Source organism: Salvelinus fontinalis, chromosome 25 (genome assembly GCF_029448725.1).
Source record: "Salvelinus fontinalis isolate EN_2023a chromosome 25, ASM2944872v1, whole genome shotgun sequence".
NCBI classification, from domain to species: Eukaryota; Metazoa; Chordata; class Actinopteri; order Salmoniformes; family Salmonidae; genus Salvelinus; species Salvelinus fontinalis.
The window spans coordinates 18,391,058-18,418,748 of record NC_074689.1 but is presented as its reverse complement, the minus strand read 5'-3'; the positions used below and the strand labels follow the sequence as shown (position 1 = coordinate 18,418,748).

The following is a 27,691-nucleotide window of genomic DNA, read 5'->3' as shown; positions in this document are numbered from 1 at the left end:
TCACCCTTTTAGATTTGTGTGTATTAGGTAGTTGTTGGGGAATTGTTAGATATTACTGTACTGTCAGAAGTAGAAGCACAAGCATTTCGCTACACTCGCATTAACATCTGCTAACCATGTGTAAGTGATAAATAAAATTAGATTTTTAATAATAAAAGAATGTTAGGACTACATTGCGTGAAGTTTAAAATGCATTCTGTCATTATGTCTAATGTTATATATTTTAACATTACTATGTTTTAACACCCCAAAATACTTTTGATTAATAAAATATTGAATCGTCGTCTTCCTCAAATGATGGGGATGATGACGCAATCTTTGCAAGAGGGAGGGAATCTGATTTAAATTAATTCAGAGCAGGTGAAGTTAGCCGTGAGAGAGCCCGCCCTGGAGCAGGTTAGTTCTGAAGGATTCGTTGCCATAGAAATGTATCAGGCTAAAAGGTGAGCCACTTTTGTGTGACCGGTTAGCCCGAGTTGAACTCAAAGTTGATCAAAGTTAACTTGCTAACTCCTCAGACCTGCTTCGTAGGCTACTCCTCTGGTTCTCAGGTGTAAACTAGGCTGCCACACAGCCTTTTAGTGATGAGTCATGCAGAACTACCCACAATCCCCTGCTGTCCCAGACACAGGAAGTGTGGAGTGACGGCACGTCTGGAAGACGGCTCATCAAAAGTCCCTGGGAACAGAATTAGGAAGGCACCGTGCTGCCTGGGTGATTGGGCTCTTATGTGACACCCCTGTCACTGTAGAAATACAACTTCTGATCCAACTCAGAATCAGAACGACTCAATTATTACACGCCACATTCTTCTCTCCCCTTCGACTCTTTCCCAGGTGGTTTCTTAACGGGAATGTGTTCACTCATTCTCATCACAGCCAAAAAAGATAAGGTCTAGATAACAACTAGACCTGAGTTGTTCCTGGTCCGGTCACATGCACAAGATGAGTACTATATTGACTGTAAAGGGGAACTTTGATTGCTTGCAGAAAAAATAACAAATGCTGTCTTGTTTTCCTCTAGTTTCCACAGTGATCTGAGCCTGTCAGGGTCACAGGTTCTGTCGTTACGGGCAACACACCTCCCCAGCGGCCTTCAGGACTGCGTCCAGGACATCGTCATGGCAGCAGGCCATGCCTCTGTGACCTCTGCACTCTCCAGGCTCCGCCTCCATCTGCTGATTGACAGGATGGCCATCACAGGCACTCACACACACAGCTGCAGGGACACTCTCCGTTCCCTCACCTGGCAGCCCGCCATAGCAAGGTACACACACACACACGCTAGAAGACCATCTATATTGATGCAACAATTTCAAAGATTTTACTGAGTTACAGTTCATATAAGGAAATCAGTCAATTGAAATAAATTCATTAGGCTCTCATGTATGGATTTCACATGACTGGGAATACAGATATGCATCTGTTGGTCACAGATACATAAAAAAAAAAGTAGGGGCGTGGATCAGAAACCAGTCAGTATCTGGTGTGACTATAGTTTGCTTCATGCAGCGCAACACATCTTCTTCACATAGTTGATCAGGCTGTTGATTGTGTAATGTTGTCCCACTCCTCTTCAATGGCTGTGCGAAGTTGCTGGATATTGGGGGGAACTGTAACACGCTGTCGATCCAGAGCATCCCAAACATGCTCAATGGGTGGCATGCCTGGTGAATATGCACGCCATGGAAGAACTGGGACATTTTCAGCTTCTAGTAATTGTGTACAGATCATTGCAACATGGGTCCATGCATTATCATGCTGAAACATGAGGTGATGGTGGTCTGCGGATGTGAGGCCGGTTGAACGTACTGCCAAATTCTCGAAAATGGTTGAGAAATTAACATTAAATTCTCTAGCCACAGCTCTGGTGGTCCTTTCTGCAGTCAGCATGTCAGTTACACGCTCCCTTAAAACTTGAGACATCTGTGGCATTGTGTTGTGTGCACATTTTAGAGTGGTCTTTTTTTGCTCCCAGCACAAGGTGCACCTGTGTAATGATCATGCCATTTAATCAGCTTCTTGATATGCCACACCAGTCCAGGTGGATGGATAATCTTGGCTAAGGAGAAAAGTTCACTAACAGGGACGTAAACAAATTTGTGCACAAGATTTGAGAGAAATAAGCTTTTTGTGCTTATGGAAAATTTCTGGGATCTTTTTATTCCAGCTCATCAAACATGGGACCAACACTTGTTGCGTTTATATTTTTCTTCAGTATAATTATGCAATAAATTAATCCTTTATTTTGTATTATTCAATGCTGCACTTTCAGCAGCTTTACTGTACTCATCAATTCTACAGGTCAGTTGTATGTCCACCAAAATTCAAGATATCATCCATATTCTCCATTATTCTGTCTCCCTCTCTCTGTCTGTAGGTTTGTGCAGGTGCGTCCAGCGTGTGTGGAGGATGAGAGGTTGCTGGTGGACGTTATAGCGTTCCTGAGCGCCTACTTCAAACAGAGCCATTTAGAGTCCGAGGACAAGGACCTCCGCTGGATACTGGAGCTACTCCTCAAACAGGTCAGCACTAGGACCAGGAGGTCCCCAGGTTTGCTTTCCTCATCTCCTAGATCCTTGTCCACTTTGCTTCATTCCCTTTCTTTAGTCTCATCTCCATCTTTTACATTGATCTGAACCCAGGTTAGGTGAAAGCAGTATCATAAGTCTATTGGGAAAATGCCCTCAACCTATCTTCTCAGGGTTTGTCCTCTGTGATATCGCTTTAACCTCTAACCTTTCATCTAGGCCTTATCCTATGTGTCGTCATAAAGGAGATGAGGGAATAGGGACTATAATAGGAAAACTGGTCTAGTGTATCAACATTACTCAGTAAATCTGACTTCATCTCCTTTCTTGTATTAACCCATGTTGGGAACCATTAGATTGGGCACACTCCCCCTCTTCTCCCCTAAAACTGTAGGGTGAGTGGGTGCTTGCATGTGTGTGTGCCAGCGATCCATTTAAGCTTTACTGTCCTCCCCAAACACAGAGATGTGTAGTTATCAAAGTAGAGCCTGTATAAATCACACACTGTCAAAGGACAAAGGCATTAATATCACATTACAACCCCAAAATAGACTACCAGGACCCACAACATAGATGATTTCCACAGCTGTTAAGAAACTCTCAGTTATTTCTTAGCTACAGGAGCTACATCAGATCTAATGTGTCTCACCTTGCCTGCTTCATCATAGGTATGGGAATTATTATTTTTTTGACTGTTTGAGTACCCGCATCGGCTGAACTGAAAAAACATATGTGCGCATTAATTTATATGCCAACAGTGCCCAACAATGCCAAATTAATCATACCGATAACAAATCCTAATTGCTAAATTGCCTCAATAAAAAACAATTTCCATTTAAGATGAATTTATTGAAACCATAATATCAACTGTTTAAATTATATCACATTTATTTATAAAGCCCTTTTTACATCAGCAGATGTCACAAAGTGCTAATACAGAAACCCAGGCTAAAACCCCAAACAGCAAGCAATGCAGATTTAGAAGCACATGGGCTAGGAAAAACTCCCTAGAAAGGCAGGGAAAGGAAGAAACGTAGAGAGGAACAAGGCTCTGGGGGGTGACCAGTCCTCTTCTGGCTGTGCCGGGTGGAGATTATAAGAGTACATGGCTATTAAGGCCAGATTGTTTTTCAAGATGTTCAAACATTCATAGATGACCAGCAGGGTGAAATAATAATCACAATGTTTCTAGAGGTTACAACAGTTCAGTACCTCAGGAATACATCAGTTGGCTTTTCATGGTTAGCATTCAGAGGTCGAGAAAGCAGGTGTGGGGGGGAGAGAGAGAGTCGGGAACAGCAGGTCCGGGACAAGGTAGCAAGTCCGGTGAATAGTTCACGGTTCCATAGCCGCAAGCAGAACAGTTGAACCTGGAGCAGCAGCACGACCAGGTGGACTGGGGACAGCCAGGAGTCAGGGGACAGCCCTCTGGTAGGGGAGGGAGAGAGAATTAGAGGGAGCATACTTAAATGTACACAGGACACCAGATAAGACAGGAGAATTACACCAGATATAACAGACTGACCCTAGCCCACTGGGACATAGTCTCCAGTATGCTGCAATAGTCTGAGACGGGGGACACTGTGACAGAACTGAGGGGGGACATACTGTGACAGGGCCAACCAGGCCGGATATAACCCCACCCACTTTGCCAAAGCACAGCCCCCTACCACTAGAGGGATATCAACAGACCACCAACTTACTACCCTGAGACAAGGTTGAGTATAGCCCACGAAGATCTCCTCCACTGCATGAGCCCGAGAACACAATCTTCAGTAAGGCAGTAACCTCAGCAGTGATGCTTGCTTGTAGAAGCCTATGTATGGCTGTGCAATGACACAGCCTTGTTTTGTTAATTTTGCAGACAAAACACTCTTATTTCCCGAGCCATTATCACAATCAAGACTAGGGTTGCAAAGGGTTGAACATTTTTCGGTAAATTTCCCAATTTTGGGGGGAAATCTTCATTGGGAAGTTAAGCCCTGAAATTTGGGGAATTTTGCTTAAATTCATCAAAAAAGTTAGCTTAACTTATAACGGTGACCTTTTTTTTGTGGGATACACATAAGGTAATTCTAGGTCTTGTGGCATATTTTGGTTAAACTATCCCCAATTCAATGTAATTGCAACCCTCTGCGTGCACAGTGCATTCTTCCATCACATGTACAGCTGATTCTCAAGATCTTGCACGCTAATGAGATGCTATTGAGCCCACTCTACTACACTGTCTGAGCAAAGGACTACATGCTTTCTGGTAAGTTTTGATTACAACACTGGGTGGGGTGAATACATTTTATATGACATGCATGATTTTTTTGTTAACTAGTAAATAGTAGCCTACAGCAAAGTGTTTTTAAATAATTTCTAACCTGTTAACAAATTCTGCTATTTCGTTTTTGCTACCATGTGGCTTTCAGCTTGCTTGAGCCTGCTAACTGAGGAGTGTTAATTCACCTGTTTCCATACATGTTTCATTTTAGAACATTTATCTTACAAAGGAGTTGTTTAATCTAACTTCTTAACTATTTATCTGTACATGGAATTGTATTTTTTTTTTTTTTTTTTACATTTTTTTTTCTCTAATCTTTACAGGAAAATGCCACGGACACTGTCTGATGTGTGGAGACATTTCACTGAAGCTAATGTAGAAGGAAAAGCTGTGTACATTTGCAAATACTATTGCCTACATAAGGAAATCAAACAAGCTACGCGTCAGTATAGAGACAAAGTTTAGAGTCGCAATTCAACGGCTCCGACACGAGAGGTATGTGGCAGGGTCTACAGTCATTCACGGACTATAAAAGGAAAACCAGCCCAGACCAGGATGTCTTGCTCCCAGACAGACTAAACAACTTTGCTCGCTTTGAGGACAACACAGTGCCATTGACACGGCCTGCTACCTAAACCTGCGTGCTCTTCACTGCAGCCGACGTGAGAAAAACATTTAAACGTGTCAACCCTTGCAAGGCTGCAGGCCCAGACGGCATCGCCAGCAACGTCCTCAGAGCATGCGCAGACCAGCTGGCTGGTGTGTTTACGGACATATTCAATCAATCCTTTTCCCAGTCTGCTGTCCCCACAAGTTTCAAGAGGGCCACCATTGTTCCTGTTCCCAAGAAAGCTAAGGTAACTGAACTAAATGACTACCGCCCCGTAGTACTCACTTCCGTCATCATGAAGTGCTTTGAGAGACTAGTCAACGACCATATCACCTCCACCCTACCTGACACCCTAGACCCACTCCAATTTGCTTACCGCCCCAATAGGTCCACAGACGACGCAATCGCAACCACACTGCGCACTGCCCTAACCCATCTGGACAAGAGGAATACCTATGTAAAAATGCTGTTCATCGACTACAGCTCAGCATTTAACACCATAGTACCCTCCAAACTCGTCATCAAGCTCGAGACCCTGGGTCTCGACCCCGCCCTGTGCAACTGGGTACTGAACTTCCTGACGGGCCGCCCCCAGGTGGTGAGGGTAGGTAACAACATCTCCACCCCACTGATCCTCAACACTGAGGCCCCAAAAGGGTGCGTTCTCAGCCCTACTCCCTGTTCACCCACGACTGCGTGGCCATGCACGCCTCCAACTCAATCATCAAGTTTGCGGGTGAGGGCCCTCGGAGTGTGGTGTCAGGAAAATAACCTCACACTCAACGTCAACAAAACAAAGGAGATGATTGTGGACTTCAGGAAACAGCAGAGGGAGCACCCCCCTATCCACATCGACAGGACAGTAGTGGAGAGGGTGGAAAGTTTTAAGTTCCTCAGCGTACACATCACGGACAAACTGAAATGGTCCAACCACACAGACAGCATGGTGAAGAAGGCGCAGCAGCGCCTCTTCAACCTCAGGAGGCTGAAGATATTCGGCATCTTGCACATTTGGAACAGTTTTTCTGAAAGCGTGCTAATTTGAAACAGGGCTTAGTTTGGCGCGTTTTAAAGAAAAAAATGTTCAGTGTTACATACCAAAATCTGTCTCTTCTATGTAGGCCTGAAAACGTTGGATTTTCTGCCTTTTCTTTGGCTTTTTCTAAATGGATGAACAATTCCACATTGAACACTGCATGCTGATGAATTACGGCCACGACATACAGTACCAGTCAAAAGTTTGGACACACCTACTCAAGGGTTTTTCTTTCTTCTACATTGTAGAATAATAGTGAAGACATCAAAACTATGAAATAAAACATATTGTATCATGTAGTAACCAAAAAAGTGTTGAACAAATCAAAATATATTTTAGATTCTTAAAAGTAGCCACCTTTTGCCTTGATGACAGCTTTGCACACTCTTGATTCCATATGTGTTATTTCATAGTTTTGATGTCTTCACTATTATTCTACAATGTAGAAAATAGTACAAATAAAAACAAAACCTGGAATGAGTACGTGTCCAAACTTTTGACTGGTACTATATGTTTTGTAAGTAAGGCTTAATGATTCTGATGAAAATACTCTTCGTCTTTATTAAACTGTTTTTGGATATTTTCAGTGTGGAACCTGTGTATGTTTAGAGGGGTTATAGTATAGGATAACAAATTCTAAATGGCTAGTAGTTCGCAAAGTATCCTATGCGGTAAAATAGACGGGACACAATTATTTTTTCCTACTTCAATCATCCAGTTAATTTAGAATCTATGATAAAATTGTTGGCATTTGGCAAGGAATGTAGCTTGTGTATCCCATTTATTTCTGTAGGTCTAATGGGATCTTGTGTGCAAACGCAGCATGTGTGTCTAGAGGGAGCAGTCGGAACGCAATTGAGTGAGTGAGACACAGAGGGGAAAGGGAATTTAGTGAAGAACTGTGTGATGCTTGCCTTGGTAAATGTGTTTGGTTCTGTCCTGAAAATGCACATGTACTAATGGAACACTAGAGTCAAAGCAAATGAATGTTGCCTTCAAGACACATTTTCATTTTTTGGGGAACAAGCCCCAAAGCACATTTCTCCAAATACTTTTAGTATGTTTTTATTTATTTATTTTATTATATTTTACCCTGCACCTATCACCATGAAACTCAATGAGAAAATGATACATATTCATTCTGAATACCTTAGTTATACTGAACAAATATATAAATGACACATTCAACGATTTCAATTTTTTTACTGAGTTACGGTTCATACTGTAAATGGAAATCAGTCAATTGAAATAAATTCATTAGGCCCTAATCTATGGGTTTCACATGACTGGGCAGGGGCGCAGCTATGGGTGGGTGGCTTATGGTAGCTCTGTTGGACATTCCTGCAGTCAGCATGCCAATTGCACGCTCCTTCAAATCTTGAGACGTCTGTGGCATTGTGTTATTTGACAAAACTGCAAATTGTAGAGTGGTCTTTTATTGTCAGCAGCACAAGGCGCATCTGTGTAATGATCATGCTGTTTAATCAGCTTCTTGATATGCCACACCTGTCAGATGGATGGATTATCTTGGCAAAGGAAAAATACTCACTAACAGGGATGTAAAGAAATTTGTGCACAATTTGAGAGAAATAATATTTTTGTGCATATGAAACATTTCTGGGATCTTTTATTTCAGCTCCTGAAACATAGGACCAACACTTTACGTTTATATTATTGTTCACTGTAGTTAGTTTATAATACGTGAGGAGTTGTATACAAGTTGGGCTTTCTTGGATGAAGTAATGAGACGGTTCAACCTGCAGCATTACCTGCGTGTGTATGTGTTCCATGCAGGAGACCAACTCACTGCTGGACCTGCTGCTCGGCGAGGAGTCGCAGACACACACTGCGAGTCAGGGAGAGACGGAGGAACTAGTAGAACTGAGGGCCCAGATCAACCAGAGACTACAGAGAGAACTGACAGGGTTCATCAACACATTACTGCACCGCCTCACACACACCACCGACAGGTACTGTAGAAACACTCTCCCTCTCTCTCTTTTCCTCTAACTGATAAGGCTACCACCTCCAAATGCCAGCCTCTGTAACTCTGGTGTTTATTTGTTAGAGTATAGAGTCATTTGTATGCAAAGCGTGTTCCGTATCGCTCAAGAAAACTGCCTGTAGGCATTTTCTACTTAACACACACACATATACACACACACACACATGCAGTACACACACACACGTCGAAATACAGCTACAACATAGAGCTACAAATGTAACTAAGACAAACAGGGTAGGCATCTCCCCCACAGTTATTATTTTCTAGTGTATCTGACTGAACAAACTGTTTGTCATGACTGCTGTTTTAACTGTTGTGTAGAAATAGCTCATTCTAGCATGGTGAGCTATACTGATAAATGATTACACAAGTGTGTTTTATCACATTGCTATTAAACTACTGTACTCTTCTCATCTTCCTTAGTCAGAAGTGCCTAGGGCCATGGAAGCAGCACCGATGACTTTTCACCGCTAGCTAGCGAGCTTCCCCTGACAGTAGAATATTTACTGTGTCCCTATGAATAAAAGAAATGTCTCCTCATAAAACATAAATTAAAGAATGATCATTTTTGCCTTTTGGTGTGTGTGAGAGAATGTGCACGTACGTGGCATTATTGACACTGCCTGTGGAGCTTGATTAATGTTTAATACCATGAAATTATAGAAGAGGCTGAACAAAGCTTATGACTGCAGTGGGATGCATTTTTTATATTCTGTGTGGTGATATTCATATCCGTATCTATGAGGCTAAGAACAAGCATTTCGCTACACTACAAACTTTTTGCTACACTCGCAATAACATCTGCTAACCATGTGTGTATGTGACCAATACCATTTGATTTGATGCTACTTTCAGTAGAAGGAGCTTGATGTTTTCCTTGATGTTAGTTGTTGGTTATTGATGGCAATATTTGTCTCTGCCCACCTTCCTCTCACACCATCTTCCTCCCATTAACTTTCACTCCTCTCTCTCTTTCATTCTTTCTTTGTCTGTTTTACCCTCTACTCCTCTTTTTACTCATCTCCCTCCCCTGCATTTCCCTCCCTCCCACCCTGCATCTCCTCTCTCTCACCCTGCATCTCCTCTCTCTCTCTCTCTCTCTCTCTCTCTCTCTCTCTCTCTCTCTCTCTCTCTCTCTCTCTCTCTCTCTCTCTCTCCCCCAACAGGTTTTGCTTGGCGCTGGCAGGGCCCTTCGAGAGCCAGCTGGCAGTGCGGTTTCTCCAGTGCCTGCGGGTGTCAGACGCCCCACGCTTCTACGGCCTCCCGAGTCTGGAGAGGAATCTGCTGGGCATGGTCAGCCTCACGGCCCAGCCTGGCTGGAGCTCACACTGTCCCACCATGGAGCCCCAGTCTCTCTGCACCAAGTACCTCAGTGGACTACTGGAGGTGTGTGTGTGATGGGTGCAGAAGGGAGTGTGTAATGTGCTCTTTTCTCTCCTAGCAGCTTGGGCCAGAAGGAGTCTGTGGCCTCCACAAATTAGTCAAAGTGAAAATTACCTGTAAAATGTGTTATTTGTAGTGAAATATCAGCCCTCTAGAAATAATGAGGAAGAAAATACCTTTTGTAATTAACTCACACTACAACCAGCTCCTGAACATGAATAAATATACAGACTACAACCTGGTAAATTGTTGATGAGAAATCATCCCAGCTGGTTCCATCTGGTTCTACCCATAGCCAAGAACAGCAGAGCACTGTCCTGTTCATATAAGCAAAGTAGTGGTCAGTGTAGCTTAGTTCACCATGAGAACACACAGCACGGCACAACCTAGTTTGGCATTTCCTGGGACAGTCTAAAAAAACAGCACAGCTCACAACAGCCTTAGTACAACCTAACCTGACACAGATGATTCCAAGTTTGACCTCTCACCCCGCCTCCCCCACCCCACACCTGTGTTTCCCTCACCCTTGACTCCCCCATACCTCACCCCCTGTCTCTCCCAGTGCTCTATGGCCCTTAGGGTGCTTTTCATCTGGCCTTGGCCTCTCTCACTCACCTCTCTGTTTGCAGGCTAATCAAAGCTAAGGTCCCAGCTGCATTTAAGACTCATTTAGATGCACTGAATAAAACCTTTGAATTAATGAACACAGACTGTTGATTGCATCCCTGGCCTCAGTGCCCTGTTCCCTTCTAGTCCCAAGCAGGGTTTGGGTCATGAGTAAAAATTAGAATTGGAATTTCGGGTTACTTCCTGATTTTACTTAATTAGTAATACTGTTGAGATATTGTTGTCCTTCCCCTAGCATCGGCTCTGAATGGGTTCCGTATTGGGCAGGGCTCTACAGTGCAACCATTTTATCCGCATACAGTATGTGCTTAAATATTTTGCTGTGCAACTTGGAATTCTTATTTAGGAGCACCAGTGCATGTATAAAAATGAAAGATTCTAGCTTTATTATAAAAATATTTAGCCTTGTGCTCCTAAATTTCGATGTGTGTGCCTAGATTTCTCAACTTAAGCGCGCACGTGCCCCTTTTTTATAGAAGCTCAGCGTAGAACCCTGTTGTAATGTTGACCCTTGTGTCATCCTCTAGGTGATCTCGTCGTTCTACGTGGAGTGGGGGGGTAACTCCATGTCCTTCATGGGGAAAGGAGTCACCAAGAATGCTGTCATCTGTCTGCTTCACTTGTCCCATGAGATGATGGCCCAGAACAAGGACAAGGTCAGCCACCCAGCCAGAACTGTACTGATTGCCTTTCTACACTAAAGGCAAAGAAGATTTTTAATTGGGAAATGTATACTGAACAATAATATAAACGCGACATGCAACAATTTAAAAGATTTTACTGAGTTACAGTTCATAGAAGGAAATCAGTCAATTGAAATAAATAAATTAGACACTAATTTATGGATTTCACATGACTGGGCAATGGGCGCAGCCATGGGTGGGCCTGGGAGATCATAGGCCCAACCACTGGGGAGCCAGGCCCAGCTAATCAGAATTAGGTTTTCTACACAAAAGGGCTTTATTAGATAGAAATGTTCTTCAGCCGATCCCGCAGGTGAAGAAGCCAGATGTGGAGTCCTGGGCTGTCATGGTTACGTGTGGTCTGCGGTTGTAAGGCTGGTTGGACGTACTGCCAAATTCTCTAAAATGTCATTGGAGGCGGCTTATAATAGAGAAATGAACTTTCAATTATCTGGCACCAGCTCTGTTGGACATTCCTGCAGTCAGCATGCCAATTGCACACTCCCTCAAAACTTGACATTGTGTTGTGTGACGAAGCTGCACATTTTAGTGGTCTTTTATTGTCCCCAGCACCAGGTGCATCTGTGTAATGATTATACTATTTAATCAGCTTCTTGATATGCCACACCTGTCAGATGGATTATCTTGGCAAAGCTGTGACCGGTTTGGCGGTGGGTCAGTCATGGTGTGGGGTGGCATTTCTTTGTGGGGCCGCACAGCCCTCCATGTGCTCGCCAGAGGTAGCCTGACTGCCATTAGGTACCGAGATGAGATCCTCAGAGCCCTTGTGAGACCATATGCTGACACATGCACATTTGTGGCCTGCTGGAGGTCATTTTGCAGGGCTCTGGCAGTGCTCCTCCTTGCACAAAGGAGGAGGTAGCGGTCCTGCTGCTGGGTTGTTGCCCTCCTACGGCCTCCTCCACGTCTCCTCATGTACTGGCCTGTCTCCTGGTAGCGCCTCCATGCTCTGGACACTACGCTGACAGACACAGCAAACCTTCTTGCCACAGCTCGCATTGATGTGCCATCCTGGATGAGCTGCGCTACCTGAGCCACTTGTGTGGGTTGTAGACTCCGTCTCATGCTACCACTAGAGTGAGAGCACCGCCAGCATTCAAAAGTGACCAAAACATCAGCCAGGAAGCATAGGAACTGAGAAGTGGGCTGTGGTCACCACCTGCAGAATCACTCCTTTATTGGGGGTGTCTTGCTAATTGCCTATAATTTCCACCTTTTGTCTATTCCATTTGCACAACAGCATGTGAAATATATTGTCAATCAGTGTTGCTTCCTAAGTGGACAGTTTGATTTCACAGAAGTGTGATTGACTTGGAGTTACATTGTGTTGTTTAAGTGTTCCCTTTATTTTTTTGAGCAGTGTATTTTTGTTTAGTAGAGTAAATGTGTTAATGTGTGCTTCCTGCATGGAGATGTTTCTCCTTTTGTTTGTGCATCAGTCTGGATTTCTAGAGATATGACTATTCTCTGTTTTTGTATTTATCTATTTCAGGACTTCATTTCCCAGTGGTCTTTGGGTCAGGAGGCGGGGTCTGATGACCCCAGTGGGTCACAGCTGGGTCTGGCCTGGCTCATACCTCTGTGGGTGGACAGAGACCCGGAGGTAACACACACACACACTCAATGACTGTCAACTTGTATAAGAACAAGCAAGAAAAATGAAATGTGAGAGTAAGAAGTACAAGTTATTATTTCATGGAAACAGTTTGTCAAATTCTGTCTGGAGTTGTGGAGAGACATTCAGGCAAAAGTTTGTATTGCTTCTCTCTGCTCCAAAGTTTCTGTTATTAAACCGGTGCTTCTTCCTAGACTTTCTGAGGGACACCGTTCACAAGCATTGACAATGAAAAGCAAAGGGCAATTTCTTCTCTTTCTCTCTCTATCTGTAAGTTCTCTCTATAAGTAAATGTGAAAAAATTCCCTTGACAAGTAGGATCTTTTTCTGTGTGGATCACAGCAAATGCCAGAGTGACAGTGAAAATATCCAAGACATTTCTGGAACAGTGTCTTTGTGACTTTGGGGACACCAGGGGTGTCAGACAGGTACCTTTTTAAAATCTATCTGCTGTTGTATTCACACCAAAACCCTTGGCTCTCTGTCTTTTTCTCTCTCCTCGCTCTCCGCTTTTCCCTTCCCACCACTCTTTTAACCCTCCCCTGCTCTCTCACACCCCTCTCCCCCCTGCTGCCCTATCCCACTTTCCTTCCATCCCTTCTCCAGGTGAGGTTTGCCAGCCTGGGTGTGGGCTCTGCCCTGTCCTCTGTGCCCAGTGGATGCCAGTCTCTGAGTAGCAGCTGTCAGAATATCAGTGGAGGTCTGTGGGGAACCCTGCTCAACATCCTCCTGGACCAGCAAGAGAGCACCATGGTCCGCAGAGAGGTACTGGACACCTACACCTGTTCGCTAACCACTAAGCCATAGAGAGAGTTTGGGCATTGTGGTTTAAAGCAGAATGCATAATAATGCTCTTAGCATGCCACGGCAGCCATGGTGGCACCTTCTGGGCATATTGACCAATAACCGTTCCAGACAATGCATTTGTAAAACAGACATAGGAACACTTTACTCCATCAACAAGTTTAAAGTAAAGTCCTTGCAGTACCAGCTAGGTACATCTAGATGGCAGTGTTGTTGATGTTCTTGTCTCATCCTCTGTGTTCCTTAAGGCGGTGTTTATCCTCCAGAACCTACTGGTGATGCCCATGCCTGCCACAGCTGACCAGGTCACCGACTCTACCTGGCAGGTCAGTGGCATTTGGTTATGTTTTGTTGTGGTATGTTGTCTTAGTTCTCCTGGTATTGACATACTGTAGGTTAATTCATGGGCTCCCAAGTGGTGCAGTGGTCTAAGGCACTGCATCTCAGTGGTAGAGGTGTCACTACAGACCCTGGTTCGATTCCAGGCTGTATCACTTGGGGCCGTAATTGGGAGTCCCATAGGGTGGCGCACAATTGGCCCAGCGTCGTCCCTTTTGGCCAGGGTAGGCTGCCATTTTAAAGAAGAATTTGTTCTTAACTGACATGCCTAGTTAAATAAAGGTTAAATAAAAAAAATCTAGTTGCATAGTAATTACCATGTTTTCATCTCTCCCTCTCCTCTACTCCCTCTCTCTCATCCCTCTCTCCATAGAGTCCGTGTGTACATGATGAGTCTTCAGGTGTATGTCTGGTGGGTCTCCAAGCCCTACAGGCTCTGCTCTACCACTGTCAGTTCTTCCAGCACACTGCCCTCATGGCCACAGTCTGCTACAGAGGCAGGTACACCTTCGACCTGCAACCCTCAGCCAGGGACCCCGGCCCTCAGGACAGCACCACTGAAGGTCCTGGGACTGCACCTGTCCATTCTTCTGTCAGTCTGTCTAGCCATTAGGTTGTTCATTCAGTGATTCAGTTATGTGTCTGTGGTTCACAGAGTAGATCTGAAATCAAGTGTTATTATGGTAAACAGGCAAAGTATTTTTGTTTTTTTTATCAGGAAATTGGCCTGTAGCCTTTTTTTTACTTTTTCTTGCATGATGTTGTTTGTGATGATGCCCTCCCTGTCTGTCTGTTTAGATGCGGATGACTCTCTGAGGTTGTGGAGACCTCCTAAAGGAGTCCCAGGGAATCCTAGCAGGGCCTCTGGCTCCCTGTCCACCTCCAGCACTCTGGTGAGTAAAGTACTGCAGGTCTGGTGGCTCAAGGCCCATTCATAGACTGTAATCCTCTTAGGTTGCAGTTTAACCTGTTGAGGACAGAGGGCGCTGTTTTCACTTTGGGGGAAAATCGTGCCCAATTTAAACGGCCTCATACTCAATTCTTGCTCGTACAATATGCATATTATTATTACTATTGGATAGAAAACACTCTAGTTTCTAAAACCGTTTGAATTATATCTGTGAGTAAAACAGAACTCCTTTTGCAGCAAACTTCCTGACAGGAAGTGGAAAATCTGAAATCGATGCTCTGTTCTAGGGCCTGCCTATTAATGTCCTTGATATTTATTACTATAGATGCACTTCATACGTCTTCCACTAGATGTCGACAGGCAGTGAGAGAAGAAATGGAGTGAATAACTTGATCACAGTGCCAGGTCTCTGACCTCCTCCCTATAGGCTGTCTCATCGTTGTCGGTGCTTGGCCACGCAGTCGGGGGTGAACAGGGAGTACAGGATGGGACTAAGCACGCACCCCTGAGGGGCCCCCGTGTTGAGGATCAGCATGGCAGATGTGTTGTTACCTACCCTTACCACCTGGGGGCGGCCCGTCAGGAAGTCCAGGATCCAGTTGCAGAGGGAGATGTTTAGTCCCAGGGTCCTTAGCTTAGTGATGAGCTTTGTGGGTGCTATTGTGTTGAACGCTGACCTGTAGTCAATGCACAGCATTCTCACATAGGTGTTCCTTTTGTCCAACCGGGAAAGTGCAGTGTGGACGGCGATTGAGATTGCATCAACTGTGGATCTGTGATTTAAACACATTGTCTTATTGAAGTGTTTTTTGTTGTTGTCTTAAACAGATCATACCTGGAGGCTCAAGGCTTCAATCCCCTGTGCCCACTTCTCTCAATGCTACTGCACAAGATACACCCGCTAGCAGACTGATTGCTCAAGGTGTGTGTGTGTTTGTATATATATAGTGTAGCTAAATGTGAACAGGTTTCATATACAGATCTCATGTAGCACCAAACCAATTAAGAGTCAGAGTTAAAGGAACCATCTCAAGCACAGTTCTTCATATCAAGACCAACCATGACAGTGAATTTATATATACAGACTATGCCTCTACACACACCAATTTTTGGTATGGTACATGTTTCGACCCCTATCTGTCCCGTCCATCTTTGCTCCTCTTTCCTGTATTGTAGGTCAGTGACACAGACAGCAATGTTAATATCTGCTCCCCTATTTTACTCTGCAGGTCAGAGTGACACAGACACCATTGACTCTGTCCTCTCCCAGGACTCCAGACTGGCTGACCCCGCTCCTGACCCCACCTGTGTCATTGTGACCCCAGACCTTTTATCAGCACTCTGCGGCCTCCTGGCCAACCTGTTAGCCGTGCTACCGGAGTTCACCCTCTCAGCCCTCACACACAGCCAGCTCTTCCAATCACTGGCCAGGTCAGAGGTCAAATAATCACTATCGCACTAGTCTCACTATCCCAATTCCTGGCCAAATCTTATACAGTCTTTGGAGCACTGGCCATCCACAATACAATTTACAGAGCTGAAATTGTCCTGTCTGAAGGGATGGACTTAAACCCGTTTCTGTTTCCTGTGTGTTCTAGTTTGGTGGACGCAGCAGCCATAGAGAGATGTCTGGGTGAGCTGAAGACTAACACACTACCAGGAGACCAGGAGGACATTAAACGGCAGGTAACTGGGTTACATCATTTAGTACCAATGAATGCTCCAACATAAGATTCACATGATCTCCAAACAGCATGTTGTTGTGGTGAGAGCAGCACAGGTTGTGTAGGAGGGTAGAGGCCCATGAGAATCCTATACCCTGTGGTTGAGATGGTGGCAGTTTAGAGAGTGATACGAAAGGGGTGATGTCATGCTTTCACTTGGTAGGAAATATTTTGTTTTCACATCTACCCACTGACTTTGCTCCACACTGCTTCAAGATGTGTGTACATATCATTTTGTTTGTGTGTCTCTCGTCCCCCAGGTCCTGACCCTGCTCAAGTTCTTGTCCAGCTTCTCTAAGTTCCTGAAGTCATGTTTCATTCTGAGCTCAGATCTGATTGGTCAGATGGACTTCCTGAAACCGCTACTGGCCAATCTCTTCACTGTCCTCACACTTGATACCAAGGACTTGGGTAAGAATCTCGCTTTTGGGATAGGAATGATTCTCAACCTAACCATAGACACAACATATGTGTACTGTCACCATTGACTGGACATCATGGTTACAACCGCTATAATACCATTCTTATGGCAGGCAGGCCTACAATGGCATTGAAAGTCAGACCACTTTCCAGCTGAATGGATCATAATGAAGTGGTGTTCAGTGTTCTGTCATAATCTGAAGTCATAATTAAAAGTGTATAAGATCCCCAATGGAAGCTTGTAATAATCTATTCACACCTTTTGTTGGTATCTTGTTTAATGAAGGCCTCTTCAGCTTCTCAGCTCGTACTCCGATCTCCTGTGTGTGTGTGTGTGTGTGTGTGTGTGTGTGTGTGTGTGTGTTTTCTGGACCTCTCAGGCGATGGTACCCGTGGTGCTGTGTGTGTTTGCTGGACAGACGTGTTGATGCTTCTGGCTACTGTGGTGAGGCGGGATGGCTCTGCAGCCTACCAATCTCTCTCTGCTGCACTAGGGAGATGCTGGAACACATTCACAGGTATACACATACAGCTACTGACTGTGTGCTGGACATATGCTAGGACCTCAGGGAGCATGCAGTACATCCATCGTTCCTCCTCATCATCTTCCTCTGTGTCTAATGGGGCTGCAGGGAAATCTGATGATCCCTGTGAAAGATTAATGCTGTGTGTGTGTATTTGTGATTGATTACATTGTGTGTTATGTAGACAGAAATGCCTGAGGCGTGAATGAGTCACACTGTCTGTGTAAAGGGATTTCAGGATTTGGTTTTACTGGGCTGCAGGATGTTGATTCATTCATACAAAAGTAAAATATCCACTAACCCATTTCATCCATCCTCTGTGTGTGTGTGTGTGTGTGTGTGTGTGTGTGTGTGTGTGTGTGTGTGTGTGTGTGTGTGTGTGTGTGTGTGTGTGTGTGTGTGTGTGTGTGTGTGTGTGTGTGTGTGTGTGTGTGTGTGTGTGTGTGTGTGTGTGTGTGTGTGTGTGTGTGTGTGTGTGTGTGTGCATACGCATCCAGTATGTGTGTTAATCTGCGTCTGTATCTGTGCCTACCTCCAGCCACGTTGTCAGTGTGTGTGGACCAGTCGTTCAGTGACCCTCCCCTCCATGCTGCGGTACTACAGTTCCTGTGTGTCGTCTTGTCTGAGGAGGCCAAGAGACGACCCCTAGAGGTCACCACCCTGAACCCGGACCTCCAGCTGACCCCTCTGTCTGAGGCCCTGAACGGCGCTTCCGGTGGACAGCTCTGTGAACTATTGCTGGAGGTAACAGAACCTGACTTGCGCGTGCACACACACACACTTTGATTGGTCTAAAGGGGTAGTTAACCCTGCTTCTGGAGTGCAGCAGGCACTTCATGTTGTTGATTTAACCATTCTGGAAGACCTGGTGTGTTGCATTTAGGCAATCACTGTACTGATCAATTAGCTGAGTTGGGCAGGTGTGGTGCCTTGCTGAAGCAAAGAACAGGGTTCCCTACCACTGGTCTAGAGCATTGGGATATTAGATGGATTAACATGTTGTCAATACTCTAGAGGTTTAGGTCAGGTTTTGCATCACCTGTTGCATTGTTTTGTGTTGTCAGAGTTTTGAGAAGCGTGCGTTCCAGGACCCAGTGAAGAAGAAGACAGCTAAAGCCCTCATGGCTCTACTGGCCTGCAGTTCCACTGCTCAGAACCACGCTGCCAAAGGTACTGGAACACACTGCTCAGAACCATGCTGCTAAAGGTACTGGAACACACTAGTCAGAACCATGCTGCTAAAGGTACTGGAACACACTGGTCAGAACCATGCTGCTAAGGGTACTGGAACACACTGGTCAGAACCATGCTGCTAAAGGTACTGGAACACACTGGTCAGAACCATGCTGCTAAAGGTACTGGAACACACTGGTCAGAACCATGCTGCTAAGGGTACTGGAACACACTGCTCAGAACCATGCTGCTAAGGGTACTGGAACACACTGCTCAGAACCATGCTGCTAAAGGTACTGGAACACACTGGTCAGAACCATGCTGCTAAAGGTACTGGAACACACTGCTCAGAACCATGCTGCTAAGGGTACTGGAACACACTGCTCAGAACCATGCTGCTAAAGGTACTGGAACACTGCTCAGAACCATGCTGCTAAAGGTACTGGAACACACTGCTCAGAACCATGCTGCTAAAGGTACTGGAACACTAGTCAGAACCATGCTGCTAAAGGTACTGGAACACTGCTCAGAACCATGCTGCTAAAGGTACTGGAACACTGCTCAGAACCATGCTGCTAAAGGTACTGGAACACTAGTCAGAACCACGCTGCTAAGGGTACTGGAACACACTGCTCAGAACCATGCTGCTAAAGGTACTGGAACACTGCTCAGAACCATGCTGCTAAAGGTACTGGAACACACTGCTCAGAACCATGCTGCTAAAGGTACTGGAACACTGCTCAGAACCATGCTGCTAAAGGTACTGGAACACACTGCTCAGAACCACGCTGCTAAAGGTACTGGAACACACTAGTCAGAACCATGCTGCTAAGGGTACTGGAACACACTGCTCAGAACCATGCTGCTAAAGGTACTGGAACACACTGCTCAGAACCATGCTGCTAAAGGTACTGGAACACTGCTCAGAACCATGCTGCTAAAGGTACTGGAACACACTGCTCAGAACCACGCTGCTAAAGGTACTGGAACACACTAGTCAGAACCATGCTGCTAAAGGTACTGGAACACACTAGTCAGAACCACGCTGCTTGAGGTACTGGAACACACTGCTCAGAACCACGCTGCTAAAGGTACTGGAACACACTAGTCAGAACCATGCTGCTAAAGGTACTGGAACACACTAGTCAGAACCATGCTGCTAAAGGTACTGGAACACACTAGTCAGAACCACGCTGCTTGAGGTACTGGAACACACTAGTCAGAACCACGCTGCTTGAGGTACTGGAACACACTAGTCAGAACCACGCTGCTAAAGGTACTGGAACACACTGGTCAGTAGAGCTCATTTACAGTAGGATGGGAGTAATACTCTAGCCTCTACCAAGAGGTCTGTGCTTTTATGCAACGAGGCAGTGAACAAACGCGCCCTGGTCCGGCTACTATACCCTAGGAGTTATGTTATGATTGACCGCTCTCTCTCACTGTCTCTGTGTCTGTGTGTAGCTGGTTTTATTGACAGCTGTGTGGAGCAGATGAAACTGATGCACAGCCACCTCCACATGGAGTCAGTCAGACCTGGCAGAGGAAGGAGGAAGGTGAGCCTTTACACACTAAACAACACCATAACAACATTTTTTCATTGTCTCAGCCTTCAGATGTGTGCTGTGTTGGTATAGGCTATTGGGTGATCTAAGATGGAGACGGTGCTCTCTGTTATTGGTTAGAGTGGATCATTTAACAAGTTGCATCTTCTCCCCCACCAGGAGGAGAGCTATATGAAGGAAATAAAGATGTCTCTGGAAATCCTCAGGAACAGTCTTTACCAGAACAGCCAATCCAAAGTGAGAACCCTGCCGTTTTAATCCGCTCCTAATAGGGTTTTAATGAAAGCCATTCTACTGGTGCTGACTGTGTCTGGAATGAGATTTGTCCCTAACGATTATGACTCTGAGGTCTGAATGTTTTTATCCTCTTAAACGTCAATGTAGAATGATTGGCTATATTGGCTGCTCTAAATGTCATAGACAGGAATTGCAGCATCCACTCAGCAGTAGTTATATTGGGATGGGAAAGGCCCTTCATGTATTTCTGGACTTTATACTTTACATCCTTGTGTGTTTCTATGTGCTTGGTTAGCAGAATGTGTTGACAATCACTTAACTTATGAGTGTGTCGTACTGTCAATCAGCATGTGTTCATAATATTACATCCAGAAATTATCCAATCGGGTGGATATTGTGTGTGTGTTTCTCCTCAGGCTGTGGCCACTGACTGTCGATTGGCTGCTGTGCTGCACGCCCTTTGGCCTTGGTTCTTATTGGATGATGCTGCTATGGAGGCGGTCCTGGAACTGCTGTGTGTCTACACAGCCAACTGTATCACAGGTGGGTGTGCGTGTGTGTGTGTGTGTGTGTGTGTTGTTCAGTGCCTGGCCCGTGCCTTCCATTCCCCCAGTCTGTGGTCAGGGATCTGACTGAGTCATGCACTCTCACACACACTGAGACCCATTGTCTCTCCTGAAGACCATTTACACACACTTTGTTCCACTGTATATGCCTAGCGCCAGCCACGAGCCTGCCGGCCACAATAGGAACACTGTCAGTGTGCTAGAGCAGGCTGCATTAAATCATTACTATGAGTACAGTATTCTAGGCTGTGGACCAGCGGGGTATTCACAAGGGAATCGCAGTGCATCACTCTGTCTCCTGAGGCATTGATATTCTAGTCTGTGTGAGAGAAACAGAGGTATGCTGTGAAACGCAGGCTACACAAGTTACAGCAAAATAGAGAAAGAAGCGCTGTAAAGAGTAGAGGAAGTTTAGCTTTGATAAAGGGCTACAACTGTTTCCTTTCATGTTCTCTAAATATGGGTGTTTGTAGAGTGGCAGTTAGATTTAGAAGCTAGGGGGTTAATATGGGTGTTTGTAGAGTGGCAGTTAGATTTAGAAGCTAGGGGGTTAATATGGGTGTCTGTAGAGTGGCAGTTAGATTTAGAAGCTAGGGGGTTAATATGGGTGTCTGTAGAGTGGCAGTTAGATTTAGAAGCTAGGGGGTTAATATGGGTGTCTGTAGAGTGGCAGTTAGATTAGAAGCTAGGGGGTTAATATGGGTGTCTGTAGAGTGGCAGTTAGATTTAGAAGCTAGGGGGTTAATATGGGTGTTTGTAGAGCGCCCATTAGATTTAGAAGCTAGGGGGTTAATATGGGTGTCTGTAGAGTGGCAGTTAGATTTAGAAGCTAGGGGGTTAATATGGGTGTTTGTAGAGTGGCAGTTAGATTTAGAAGCTAGGGGGTTAATATGGGTGTCTGTAGAGTGGCAGTTAGATTAGAAGCTAGGGGGTTAATATGGGTGTCTGTAGAGTGGCAGTTAGATTTAGAAGCTAGGGGGTTAATATGGGTGTTTGTAGAGCGCCCATTAGATTTAGAAGCTAGGGGGTTAATATGGGTGTCTGTAGAGTGGCAGTTAGATTTAGAAGCTAGGGGGTTAATATGGGTGTTTGTAGAGCCCTAGACACTGCATCTCTGAAGTCATGGAAAGTGAACCTTTGAGCAGAGAGTGACAATGCTGTTTGTTTTGTACCTGTGATTGTCTCTGAGATGCCACCTTTGAAGTGTGTGTGTGTGTGTGTGTGTGTGTTTTGCTCTACAGCCACGCTTAAGCTCCCGCTGTGAAGCAATACCAATCAGTCATGTCGAGCCCAGCGTTTCCTAAAGGTTAGCCTAACAGCAGGTGTGTGTTCAGACTGCATGACGCCGGCCTTTAAATTATACCTGCAATACTGGCTTTCACAGACTTCAAAACAATCTCATCACAATATTCTCACTTTAATGAAGCTTGATGAAGAACAATTTGAGTTGTGAATGCTGCACTATTTGAGAAAATGTACATGAATGTACAAAAATTTAAACGCAATATGTGACAATTTCAAAGATTTGAATGCGTTACAGTTCATATAAGGAAATCAGTCAGTTTAAATACATAAATTAGGCACTAATCTATGGATTTCACATGACTGGGCACGGGCACAGCCATGGGTGGGCCTGGGAGGGCATAGGCCCACCCACTTGGGAGCCAGGCCCAGCTAATCAAAAAAAAAAAAATCCCCACGAGCTTTATTACAGACAGAAAACCCCTCAGACGATCTCTGCGGGTGAAGAAGCCGGATGTGAATGTCCCGGGCTGGCGTGGTTACACATGGTCTGCGGTTCTGAGGCCGGTTGGACTTACTGACAAATTCTCTAAAACGATGTTGGAGACTGCTTATGGCAGCTAAATGAACCTTCAATTCTCTGGCAAAAGCTCAGGTGGACATTCCTGCAGTCATCATGCTAATTGCATGTTCCCTCAAAACTTCTATGGTATTGTGTTGTGTGACAAAACGGAACATTTTAGTGGCCTTTTATTGTCCCCAGCTCAAGGTGCACCTGTGTATTGGTCATGCTGTTTAATCAGCTTATTGATATGCCACACTTGTCAGGTGGATGGATTATCTTGGCAAAGGAGAAATGCTCATTTATATAGCTCTTTCAGCAGCTGAAAGTGTGTGGAACCAGTGTGTTCCAGCAGCTGAATTTATTGAAACCATAATATCAACTGTTTAAATTATATCAAATCACATTTATTTATAAAGCCCTTTTTACATCAGCAGATGTCACAAAGTGCTAATACAGAAACCCAGACTAAAACCCCAAACAGCAAGCAATGCAGATGTAGAAGCACAGTGGCTAGGAAAAACATCCTTGAAAGGCAGGAACCAAGGAAGAAACCTAGATGGGAACCAGGCTCTGAGGGGTGAAGACCGGACAGGAAGATCACGTCAGTGACTCAACCCAGTCAAGTCGTGTGTAGCACAAAAAAGCCTGGCACGATGTGAAGCACCCCTCCTAGGGACGGTATGGAAGAGAACTAGTAAGCCAGTGACTCAGCCTCCGTAATAGGGTCAGAGGCATACAATCCATACAATCCAAGTGGAGAAAGGGGAGCCAGCCAGGCAAAGACAGCAAGGGCGGTTCGTCACTCCAGTGTCTTGCCGTTCGCTTTCGCGCCCCTGGGCCAGACTACACTCAATCATAGAACCTACTTAGGAGATGAGTCTTCAGTAAAGACTTAAGTTTAGACTGAGTCTGCGTCTCTCACATGGATAGGCAGACCATTCCATAAAAATGTACTTCTATAGGACAAAGCCCTGCCTCTCTCTAGCTGTTTGCTTAGAAATTCTGGGGACAATAAGGAGGCCTGCATTTTGGACCGTAGCGTAAGTGTATGTACGGCAGGACCAAATCGGAGAGATAGTTAGGAGCAAGTCCACGTAATGCTTTGTAGGTTAGCAGTAAAACCTTGAAATCAGCCCAGGCTTAACAGGAAGCCAGTGTAGGGAGGCTAGCACTGGAGTAATATGATTAAATCTTTTGGTTCTAGTCAAGATTCTAGCAGCTGTATTTAGCACTAACTGAAGTTAATTTAGTGATATATCTGGGTAGCCGGAGAGTAGAGCATTGCGGTAGTCTAATCTAGAAGTGACAAAAGCATTGATTTGATTTTTTTTGCAATGTTACGAAGATGGAAAAAAGGCGGCATTGAAATTTTCTTGATATGTTCATTTAAGAGAGATCAGGGTCCAGAGTAACGCGAAGGTCCTTCAGTTTTCTTTGAGGCGACTGTACAACCATCAAGACTAATTGTCAGATCAAACAGCAGATCTCTTTGTTTCTTGGGACCTAGAACTAGCACCTCTGTTTTGTCTGAGTTTAAAAGTGAAAAATTGCCGGTGAAAAAGTGAAACATGTCTGAAACACAGGCTTCCAGGGTAAGCAATTTTGGGGCTTCACCATGTTTTATCAATGTACAGCTGTGTATTGTCCGCATAGCCGGGAAAGTTGAAATTGTGTTTCCGAATGACATCACCAAGAGGTAGAATATATAGTCAAAACAAAAATGGAACCTTGAGGAACACCAACACTTACAATTGATTTGTCAGAGGACAAAACATCCGCAGAGACTAACTGATATCTTTCCGACAGATAAGATCTAAACCATGCAAGAACTTGGTTTAGATCTGCACTAAGGTTTAGGAGCATGAGGACAGATGCAGAGCCTTGGTCTGACTCCATTAAAAGGTAATTTACCAACTTCACAAGGGCAGTCTCAGTGCTATGATGGGGTCTAAAACAAGACTGGAGAGTTTTGTATACATTATTTATCTTCAGGAAGGCAGTGAGTTGCTGCGAGTTACAGCTTTTTCCAAAAATGTTTCGAGGCGGATGAGTAAAACATATTTTTTTAAATAATCTGGGTCAAGGTTTGGCGTTTTTAGGAGAGGCTTTATTATTGCCGCTTTTAGTGAGTTTGGTCCACATCCGGAGGATAGGGAGCTGTTTATTATGTTCAACATAGTAGGGCCGAGCACAGGAAGTAGCTCCTTCAGTAGTTTAGTTGGTATAGGGTCCAGTTGGCAGATAGAAGGTTTAGAAGCCATGACTATTTTTGTGTCGAGAGATACAGGATTAAAACACTTGAGTGTCTCCATTTATCCTAGGTCCTGGCAGTTCTGTGCAGACTCAGGACAACTGAGTTTTGGAGAAATGTGCAGATTCAAAGAGGAGTCCGTAATTTGCTTTCTAATGATCATGATCTTTTTGTTGAAGTTCATGAATTCATAACTGCTGAAGTGACGGCCATCCTCTCTTGGGGAATGCTGCTTTTTATTGATTTTGGATTGTGTTTTTATCCTCCTCAATTAGGATGGAAAAGTAGGTTGGTCGGGTAGCAGTGAGGGCTCTTCGATATTGCATGGTACTGTCTTTCCAAGCTAGTCGGAAGATTTCCAGCTTTGTGGAGCGTCATTTCCGTTCCAATTTTCTGGAAGCTTGCTTCAGGGCTTGGGTATTTTCTGTATACCAGGAGCTGATTTCTTGCGACAAATGTTTTTTGTTTTTAGAGGTGCAATGCGACTGCATCTACGGTATTACGCAAGGTTAAATTTAGATCCTCTAAAAAGTTAGGTGGTTAACTGAATTTTGTACTCTGATGTCCTTGTGTAGGTGGAGGAGTCTGGAAGGGCATCTAGGAATCTTTGGGTTGTCCGAGAATTAATAGCGCAGCTTTTGATAATCTTGGTTGGCGTTTGAGCAGATTTATTTAATGTTATACAATGGTGGTCCGATAGTCCAGGATTATGAGGAAAAATATTTTTATCCACAATATTTATTCCATGAGATAAAATTAGATTGGGGTATGACTGTGGCAATGCGCGTGATCGAAGACATGTTGGACAAAACCCACTGAGTCAATGTTGGCTCCGAAAGCCTTTTGGAGTGCGTCTGTGGTCTTTTTCATGTGAATATTGAAGTCACCAAAACTGTGAATATTATCTGCCATGACAACAAGGTCCTATAGAAGTTCAGGGAACTCGGTGAGGAATGCTGTATATGGCCCAGGAAGTCTGTAAACAGTAGCTATAAAAAGTAATTGAGTAGGCTGCAAAGATTTCATGACTACAAGCTCAAAAGAAGAAAATACAGTCTTATTTATTTAAATTGTTTATGCTGTCGTAAATGTTAACAACACCTCCGCCTTTGCGGGATGCGTGGGAGATATGGTCACTAGTGTAACCAGGAGGAGAGGCCTTATTTAACACAGAAAAAAAAATCGGGCTTGAGCCATGTTTCAGTCAGACCAATCACATCAAGACTATGATCAGTGGTTAGTTCATTGACTCTGACTGCCTTGGAAGTGTGGGATCTAACATTAAGTAGTACTATTTTGAGATGTGAGATATTATCACAATCTCTTTAAATAATGACAGGAATGGAGGTCCATTCCTGTCACGTACAGAAAACTCATTTGTTTTTGAGAAATATGCTTTTTGTCTGTATGGAACATTTCTGGGATCTTTTTTTTCAGCTCAGTAAACAACACTTTACATGATGCGTTTATATTTTTGTTCAGTATAGATTAGATTATTTGTCTTTTCTAAAAACATACATTTTTCACTTTCAGACTGGGCTGTAGATAAACAGACTCCAAAACGATTTTAGACGCAATGTTCTTAGTTCAGCGAAGCCTGATGAAGACAATTTAAAGTTGTGAATGCTACACAATTTTTGTGAAATGTTATTATTTTGTCAAAAAGACATGCATTTTCGTTGATCTGGGTACTCCAACTAGGCTGTAGATATAGGCCTATACAACCCCTATAACCCATCGTCAGGCAACCAGCCCTACTCCTTGTGAGACTCTACTTTGACCGACACACCTTGTTAATACGGAAGAAATACTATACAGGATCTATCAGGCCTCTCACCTATCTATCAGGTCTCGCATCACAACCTCTTACCTATCTAGCAGGCCTCGCATCACAACCTCTCACCTATCTAGCAGGCCTCGCATCACAACCTCTCACCAATCCTGTCCTGCCTTTCATCACAACCTCTCACCTATCTATCGGGCCTCTCATCACAACCTCTCACCTATCATATCAGGCCTCTCATCACAACCTCTCACCCTCTCACCTATCATATCCTGCCTCGCATCACAACCTCTCACCTATCATATGCATCTCATCACAACCTATCATATCCTGCCTCTCATCACAACCTCTCACCTATCATATCTTGCCTCTCATCACAACCTCTCACCTATCAGGTCTCTCATCACAACCTCTCACCTATCAGGTCTCTCATCACAACCTCTCACCTATCAGGTCTCTCATCACAACCTCTCACCTATCCTGCCTCTCATCACAACCTCTCACCTATCATATCCTGCCTCGTGTCACAACCTCTCACCTATCATATTCTGCCTCGTGTCACAACCTCTCACCTATCATATTCTGCCTCTCATCACATCCTCTCACCTATCCTATCCTGCCTCTCATCACAACCTCTCACCTATCCTGTCCTGCCTCGCATCACAACCTCTCACCTATCTATCAGGCCTCTCATCACATCCTCTCATCACAACCTCTCACCTATCATATCCTGCCTCTCATCACAACCTTTCACCTATCATATCCTGCCTCGTGTCACAACCTCTCACCTATCATATTCTGCCTCTCAT

General features: G+C 44.5%; 1 protein-coding gene across 1 annotated transcript in view; it reads left to right on the top strand.

The window, feature by feature from the left end:
• Positions 1-27,691, top strand: part of rttn (rotatin) — a 61,609-nt gene that overhangs the window by 28,855 nt on the left and 5,063 nt on the right. The window contains exons 25-44 of the mRNA XM_055881500.1: positions 1,024-1,266; positions 2,380-2,524; positions 8,240-8,415; positions 9,617-9,836; positions 10,988-11,116; positions 12,657-12,767; positions 13,386-13,544; positions 13,832-13,909; positions 14,296-14,485; positions 14,721-14,815; positions 15,661-15,754; positions 16,062-16,263; positions 16,431-16,518; positions 16,817-16,967; positions 17,357-17,494; positions 18,039-18,244; positions 18,565-18,670; positions 20,138-20,229; positions 20,398-20,475; positions 20,892-21,018. Coding sequence (XP_055737475.1) covers positions 1,024-1,266; positions 2,380-2,524; positions 8,240-8,415; positions 9,617-9,836; positions 10,988-11,116; positions 12,657-12,767; positions 13,386-13,544; positions 13,832-13,909; positions 14,296-14,485; positions 14,721-14,815; positions 15,661-15,754; positions 16,062-16,263; positions 16,431-16,518; positions 16,817-16,967; positions 17,357-17,494; positions 18,039-18,244; positions 18,565-18,670; positions 20,138-20,229; positions 20,398-20,475; positions 20,892-21,018 — 2,828 coding nt within the window. The remainder of the gene's footprint in view (positions 1-1,023; positions 1,267-2,379; positions 2,525-8,239; positions 8,416-9,616; positions 9,837-10,987; positions 11,117-12,656; positions 12,768-13,385; positions 13,545-13,831; positions 13,910-14,295; positions 14,486-14,720; positions 14,816-15,660; positions 15,755-16,061; positions 16,264-16,430; positions 16,519-16,816; positions 16,968-17,356; positions 17,495-18,038; positions 18,245-18,564; positions 18,671-20,137; positions 20,230-20,397; positions 20,476-20,891; positions 21,019-27,691) is intronic.